Raw genomic sequence first — 8,285 nt, forward strand, 5'->3', positions numbered from 1 at the left:
TTCAGGTCTATACGAATCTTCTTGTGTCTACTTTTATTTGTTGTTGTGCTATGTGTAGTTGCTGTTTATGTTTATATTTGCACATTTGCTTGGAGAAATGCAATTTGGTCCACAGAGGGGAGACACTAATCTATCTTTGTAGATAGTACATTTGCTGTTTAAAACAATTCAAATATCACAATGTACATGTGTTTTCAGGTGGATTTTCATTTTAATATTGAGAGTATTGCTGCTGCTGTAAGGTGAGCCCTTGTTTTTGGTGAGACGTGCCACTTGCCCACATTTATTCTTTGAAAGATCTGATGAAAAAAAATACAGTCAGAGGATGAGTACTTATTTGTGTTTGTTCCTGTGAACATTAGCAACAATCAGTGGTGAAAGAAAGAGTATTTACTAGAAGTTACAATACCACAGTGTAAAAAGTCCTGCATTCGAAATTCTACTTGAGTAAAAGTGCTTATGTACTTTTACCAAAATGTATTTCCAACATATACTAAAGAAAACAAAAAATACTTACTATACCAAAATGGGCACATCCCTGTATTCCCAGGGTCCGATAGTATAATAATATGTCAGAATAAATACATACTATTGCATCAATATAATCATAAAGTACTGATGTGAAACCACCACTTGTATAAAAGTAGTATTCTAAGTATTCTAATATCTTTTAATAAGAAAGAAGACACTGACAAAAGTATGGATTGTTTTATTTGGACAGTGTCAGGCCAAGCATCACTAACATATAACAATGATTACATGATATGGTAAAAATGATATGGTAAAATAACACTTGGACAGCCCCAGAAATAATGAAATAATCATGTCTGGGGCATTTGGGGTAAAAAAACAAATAAGATAACACAGCAATAACAATAACAACACATTTTTTTCTCCTTGGCAAGTTGAAATACACAGTTTGTGCTGAGGTTGTCGTCAAAACATTTTCACATGAACCAAGGAGTGATAATAATGTTTCTTTGGTATTATAAAGCCCTAAAAAATGTATGGTTTTAAAGTAAAAGCCAAGCACACATGCACACACACACGCACACACACACACACACACACACACACACACACACACACACAAACACAAACCTCAAATCTCATGTTGATCACATGAGTGCAATGTTGTATGTCTTCAGTCTCTATTTTTTAAAGATATAGCACAAATGCAAACTCATTTATAGCATGTCAAAGAGTTACAACCATCAGCCAAAGCTTACCAACAGTAACCGTAAGGACAGAATCACTTTGAGATAACAAAAACAAATATTTTTTAAACTGTGAATAGCATGTCCCTCCTTTTTTAAAGGCAGCTTTTCCAAGAGAGACAAAATAACAGCTATAACATTTTGGATAGAAACTGATTTGGAAGCTACTTCCCTTCATGATGTATTTCCCATTCAAATGCCACAAATAATCATAAGTCATGATCCACCTTATTAATTTATTGTACCTACTATCATAGGATAGGATGTTATTAGAGCCAGCTTTAATTTCTCATCTGGGTTAAAACAGGAAAACTGCACCCCCTTTGATCTCAGCTTCTGTCGACACTCCAGAGCAGTTGCGCCATCTAGTATATCTCTCTGCTTTGCTCTCTTCCTGTTCTCCATATCCTCACTGCCGCTCCACGAGATGCCAGGCATCACCCGGTTAGAAATCTGTCCAATCCTTAACGAAGCAGTAGCCTGGCTTCACTTACTGTAGGTGCTGTGTTGACAATAATTAGTTTTCTTGAGCTGACGTGCTCAGTCTTGTGCATTATGGCGTTTAAATGTGATCATATGAGGATTTTTTCCTGGTCTGCTCATCTTACCTGATGTCTTGTGTATGAATGTCATATCAGTTATTCAGTCAAACCAACCATAAGGCCTCTTTATACCTGATTAAAACCAGGTTGTAGAGGTGGCTGATGAGAACTCCATATGGACTGAAATGTGAATGGGGTTAAGTATAAGCAAAATGAGAGTGGTAAATGAACTTGGCAACTTGCAAGAAGAAAATGTTTGCTCAAAGTTTTTCCAATAATTACTCAAAACAAATTCCACAAAGTTAAGTACACTGTGAGAAGAAAACAGAAAGCAAATGTTTCCTTCTTTTCCTACTCCAATTGTAGCTTTTAGCAATCTCTTTTACTGTAACTGTAAAAATTGAGTGTAACATCTCTCCATCCCCCTGATTCCCTGATTCCCTGTGAGCTCACTAATAACACACAACACATGGGACAGCGCTGCCCCTGCCATTTCTTCTGCTGGAGGGTCTGAAGTCCTGGCATATAACAATCAACCTGTACAAGTTCAGTATGACCACCAGGAAGTTCTTGATGGCGAAGAAAACCAGCATCTGGTGGAAGACCTCGAAGTAGATCATGACGATGAGCCTGACAACCAGGAAAGGCCCGTCCTGGATAAACAAGGCCTCCACGATGCCCCAAATGTCCGTGCTGTGTTTAGCCAGGAGGGACACCTTCTCGACCCCCTGCTCACCATCACTCTCTGGCTTGGAGTTCACCACTTTTGAAAATAAAGAGACAAAAAACAGGAGGTTGGTGGTAGAAGGAAACTATCATCAGGGAAATTGTCACGGTGGACCCTGACAGCAGGGGTAGATTGTTAGGCTGCACATTTGTTCGTTATACTAGCTTTTCTTGCTATTTTTGGCTGGACTGGTCTACATTTTTTAACACCTGGAATGTTGTAAAAGAAACCAACTTGGAAATAACCTAAGTATTGAATCAGAGACAAAGGAACAATCTGTTGTATGAATTTGCTTTTTTAGTTGTTTTAAGCTGAATTTCAAAGCCTAACGAGGGATGGGGCTGCAAATTAGCTTCAGTTACATCCCCTATACATATTACTTCTGTTGCTTTGCTTCTCCCCATCCATATTAGCTTAAAGTGTGACAGTGAAGGTTTAGTCATCCAAAGATGGTTGTGTGATACAATGGAAAGCTCCAGAACAGCTACTAAATGGACCGTCTGGTGTGATTGTTTTGTCAACTACTTTCAATTTCAATTGTAAATGTTCTATGCTTTGAGCATCACCATTTGCCTCCATTATATTTTGGTGGTGGTAAACGTCTCAATGTATATCTCAAAACTGTGTCAAAAAACAATTCCAAATCTATCTACATGGCTGGATACCACTAGTATTATTTTGGTAAACTAACCTGATACCAATCCTACCAATCTGTTTTAACTTTATGCAGTTTGTCTGACAAATAAATATACATGGATGCACATTTGAGAACAAAATTTCTTCACAAAGTCTATTTAGTAGCTGCTCTAGAGCTTTCAATCATATCACACAATTATTTTTTCCTCTGCTGCGGTCAGAAAATGTTCAAATACCTTCTAAGATAATATGGCTGAGAAGTCTTTAAAGTGTTCAGAAAAAAAAGTCTACATGTACAATTCTATGAAAACTGGGCATCAGTCCATCAGATGGTGAAGAATCATGTGATATGATCAAAAGCTTTAGAACAGCTGTTAAACAGATCTATCTTATCTTAACTACTGGTGTCCAAGGTGAGGAATGAACTTTGAAAATTATACGTATGAACATGTTGTACTCGTATGTCAACACTTTGTGTGTTTACACTGCACTCAAACATACTGGACATTACTGCTGGTTCACACTCACAAAAAGACACACTCACGTGAGCGGACACAAACACAAACTGAACACACTGAAGGGAAAGCAGCTGAATTTGTAAACACAACAGAGTGCTAAGTGCATTCAAGCTCTTAGTGCTTTAAATGCAATATGACAGTAAAGCTATACATGAAAGTATCATTATTAAAAATCTCATCCATTTGTAAATTATTAAAGGTTGTGTAATGAATAATTGAGATCATCAGAGGGGGTTGTCTTTTCCGAGAACAAAGTTGTGCTGTTTCAAATCACATAATAATGTTCTTTCTTTCATGAAACCCCATCCTTTGTTCCCTTCAGATTTGAGCAGCCGGGTTCACATTCTTTTCTGTGCTCAGTGTAACAAGTTTCAGAAAGACATCTGCCAGTTGGGCCTCGGCTCATAATGGCCTCCTCTTATCAGCCAACTACAGAACTGGAGACTTTGTCTGTCCGAATCTATTTATGTCATGAACACGTGAGACTGGATTTCCTCCGAAAGACTGTCAAATATTATACAAACGTACACCCTTCCTGTTGGTGATTTCTTTATGTGATAAGTCTGTTTATAGAACTACATGTCTAAAAGTAGAGATATTACCATGTCTCTGAAAAAGGCCTTTGTGGTTCATTCAAGGGAAGTAAGAACAGATTTTTGGGTTAATAATTTGACAAAGCTGGAGATAAAGGAGAAAGTGATTTCAGCCAAACTACTATTCACTATTCACTGGTCTGGACACTGCTGACTTTACAAATTGTTTGGCAATTTCTAAACACATTGTTTGGATGGTCCCACACAGGGAGGAGGTCATGCACAACAACACATGGCTGTAAATGCTTAATATGCTCCAAACACACACTGACCGGCCAGATGTAGAGGGAACTGTAATGTGCTCCAAGTCCATACAGCTAAGATGATGTAGACCAGCTCAGGGCTATTCTCTCTGGAAAAGACACATGGAGAATATAGCCAAAGTCAGTCCTCTGATAAATGTCAATGGTATGCTGCTTATTTCAGTTGCTACTTTGACATGGGGATTTTGGGACACAGATTAGGTACCTTCCCTTTAAAAGTGCTTGAGTTCTACACATTTGTGTCTATTGTTTATACAAAAGTGTGAACATTATGCTTCTTTGCATGCACAGAGCTCGGTAGACATACATTAAACTATAAAGCATATTCATAACTAGCGAGCAACATTATTAGCTACCCACTTGACATCTGAAAGCGTCTCACTGGTAAATTCAAGGATGTCTGCGGCAGTGCCAACGAAAATAAGGAGAAGCTGCGAGAGCTCGTCGCGCGTGACTCCGCCTCCCAGGGGGAGAAGCCACTTTCCCACGATGAGGAGGATGAGCAGGATCTGATGAAGAGCCAGGATCCATTCGTTGGAACAGACATCTGATAACGCCTAATTAATATTTGGGAAAAGGAAGAGACATTGGAAGTTGTTTTTGTGTAGACAACTTATTAAGAGCTTTTTCGGGATGGCTGGATCTCATTAGTCAGGATTCATCATGTTAATCATAATTAATCAATGCATTATAGCAAAAAATACCTGCTATAGTTAACGTATGCAGAGACCTGGTGATGCTTGATGTCCAAATCTCACTGTTTAACCTGTAATATTTGGTCTGCTAAAAGTCTGAATACTGCTTAGTGGGATAACTTCACTGTTCACATTGATTTGTTTCTTTTAATGAGTTTTGTTGATAATAAGAAAAATACAGAATATCACAAGACTTGTGTTTGTCCCAGTGTACTCCATTATGTTGCACAACTTGAATTTTGTTTCTCTTACTGAAACCCAATAAAGAGCTGGGGCATGCAGCCAGACTTTGGAGGTATGCCCACCAAATTTTGGCTTTTTGATTCTCCTGGACTAAATGGGAGGGGTGGTGGTCTAGCTGTTGTTTATATATAAATGATATCAAATGCTCCCCTCTTACTGTTATTGGCCACACCAAACTTATGTTCTCTCTCTTAAAAATATGACTGCTGCATTGAAATCTATCTATCTAAGCTAAACTTTTCATCCAAATTCTATGACTTTATTGTTGCTGTGGTTGTAAAAATAACAAAGTGAATATGGTCGTTTATCTTAGTTTTCATATAGGCTATATGTTGGTGCTAATGTCTGCAATTAAAGTTATTTTACTGTTGAGTCCTGTTTTAGCTGTTTGCCTTCTTAAGTTTATTGTAGTTTATAGTCTGTCTCTCCATCTGAAGCAAAGCAAAAAGACCTCTCTTCCTTTGGCATCCTGTTGCAGTGAGATCAGAGTGAAAGATACATTTGTGCTGCTGCTCATAATGTTGATCATTTGCCTAAGGAAGTTGGTGGGCTGGGACAGTGAGTTCCTATGACTTATGATGATTTATGACTTTGCAAGTTCTCTGTATGCAGTGTTGGGCAGTTACTGTAATAATATTACTTTTCCCAGTAACTAAGTAGTGTAACTAATTACTTTTCTAAAACAGTAATGTTATTACAGTTACTAAGGGTAGTAACGGTGCGTTATGCGTTACTGAACGCACCATCCCGGACATGAATCCACGACTGTGCGGCAGCTTAGCGGCACCCGACCGTCTGTTGTTCATGTCTGCTGTTAGCCAAAAAAAAGGAAGAAAGGAGAACGAGGGAGAGAGGCGTTCTTTCCACAGCTGTAAGTGGCTACTGCCATTATTGTGTCACAGTCTAAGATGCAAAGAACATCTAGTCGTCCAGTGTAAACCAGCAAAAAGCTTTCAACCGCGAACTATTCTACATCTGATTTATTGAAGCATCTGCTAAAGCAGCACAGCAACGTGAAACTTAAAGAAAGAAACTCCAGCAGCTACTGGCCCTAATGCTTGGACTCGTCGGGAGAGAGTGACGTAATGTTTTGTAACTGCTGAAGACTGCTCTAATAAATAGGCTACATGTGCAGAAATACAGCTGTTTAAAAGTCGGGATTTAGTTTACTTGCTTTATTTTTTTAAATTTCAGCCTGTGGTGTTAAGAAACGTTCGGCCTAGGCAATATGATTTGTAAAAACCATAGGCCTACCATAGACTGCTTTGCTTAGGGGTGAAGAGGGGTGGTAGTGAAAGCGGTGTTTCTCATCATTAGCCTATAATTGGGATAATTATCAACGCTGTATTGAGGAGTAGGCTCAATAATCTGCACTCTGCGCATACATTGGCGTCTGTAGCCACTTGTCGGAAGCTCCGTCTTAAACCGGACTCTTATCCAGTTTTAATCCACACTTTTTTGTTACATTTTTTATATCCTTTTTATTTAACTTAAGTTTTTAACTTAAGTTTTACGTGGGTTAAGGATTTTAGTCATCCGACATGGATTTTAAGCTAGATGACCGTAAAAACGCTATCAACAATACTGATCACAACAAAGCTCTGGCGGCTATGCAAGCCGAGATAACTCTGCCCCATGAGGACTGCACACTCCTTAAGAAAGCGAACAAGAAGATTGCTGACCTTATGGAAGACATCCGACGACTTTCAGAGGAACTCAAAGAGAAAGATTCCCTGCTGACTGGCTTTATGGATGGTGGTGGCTTCAGTACAAGCCAAACAGATTGTTTCTCTCAGATTGCAACCGCTAACATCCAGGACACCGTGTTTTGGGACCCCTCTAGCCTTCCCAGGCTTTCCTCCTGCTCGACTCCGAAGCATCAGTCAGCCTGGGCTGAAGTGGTGGTCCGTGGCTGCAAGAGAGGCTCGGATGGGGCTGCCTCTCCTCCGCACATCAGCCTCTCCAACCGCTATGCAGCCTTGTCTAACGACACTCCGGTCCATCCAGCGGATGCACCTGCGGCTTCGAGTCTCCCTGATACGGATCTCTTTCGGCGCACAGTGCCTGCCGACACTGTTGCATCTCCTGCACTGGGCCGCCGGTCTGCCGCCGGGCCTGATCGGCGGCCGTCATCCCGGTCAAAAACCTCCGCTTCCCGACGTAGGATCCTGAAGGAGGCTGTGCTCAGACGCTCCGGAGGCCGTCTCCACCCTGCACCGTCGGGTAGCCCTTCTCTCAGGTCTGTTACTGCTACTCCAACACAACACTCGGCAGCTCACACACTCCATCCTCAGTCCGCACGCAGTGTTGAAGCAGATTCTGCTCAGTCCTGCTCTGGAACCACACAACCGGCATCTCCACGTCCTCTTTTCTCCCCAACCACACTAATAATTGGTGACTCCATAACCATAAACATCTGTTTCTTTAACGCTACCACTCACTGCTTCCCCGGTGCCACCACGGCTGACATTTTAAAAAATGACCTAATGCCATCGCTCCCGTCCTCTATCACAAGAGTGATAGTCCAATGTCGGAACAAATGACACAGCTCTTCAGCAGTCTGAGCTGACAAAATCAGATTTTAACCGTCTTTTTAACTTTTTAAAACAGTGTGGAAAGTCCGTTTTTATCTCTGGTCCCATTCCCACAGTTGGTCGCGGTGCTGGCCGCTTCAGTAGACTCCTTGGCCTCCACGACTGGCTCCAGTCCGCCTGCAGGGCTCACCGTGTGTGTTATGTGGATAATTTTAATATTTTCTGGCAAAGAATGTCTCTTTTTAAGACAGACGGACTTCACCCAAACAAACGGGGCTCAGAAATGTTAGCTGCTCACATACAGCATGTGGTGCGGT

At 40.6% G+C, this 8,285-nt stretch overlaps 1 protein-coding gene across 1 annotated transcript in view; it reads right to left on the reverse strand.

Annotated features, from left to right (window-relative positions):
- Positions 1 to 694: 694 nt before the first annotated feature.
- The window catches only part of LOC123983860 (transmembrane protein 26-like), an 85,674-nt gene continuing 78,083 nt past the window's right edge, over positions 695 to 8,285 (reverse strand). The window contains exons 4-6 of the mRNA XM_046070279.1: positions 4,857 to 5,053; positions 4,506 to 4,585; positions 695 to 2,522 (exon numbers count right to left, since the gene is read on the reverse strand). Coding sequence (XP_045926235.1) covers positions 2,212 to 2,522; positions 4,506 to 4,585; positions 4,857 to 5,053 — 588 coding nt within the window. The 3' untranslated portion in view covers positions 695 to 2,211. The remainder of the gene's footprint in view (positions 2,523 to 4,505; positions 4,586 to 4,856; positions 5,054 to 8,285) is intronic.

The sequence above is a fragment of the Micropterus dolomieu genome, linkage group LG15 (genome assembly GCF_021292245.1).
Source record: "Micropterus dolomieu isolate WLL.071019.BEF.003 ecotype Adirondacks linkage group LG15, ASM2129224v1, whole genome shotgun sequence".
Taxonomy (NCBI): domain Eukaryota; kingdom Metazoa; phylum Chordata; class Actinopteri; order Centrarchiformes; family Centrarchidae; genus Micropterus; species Micropterus dolomieu.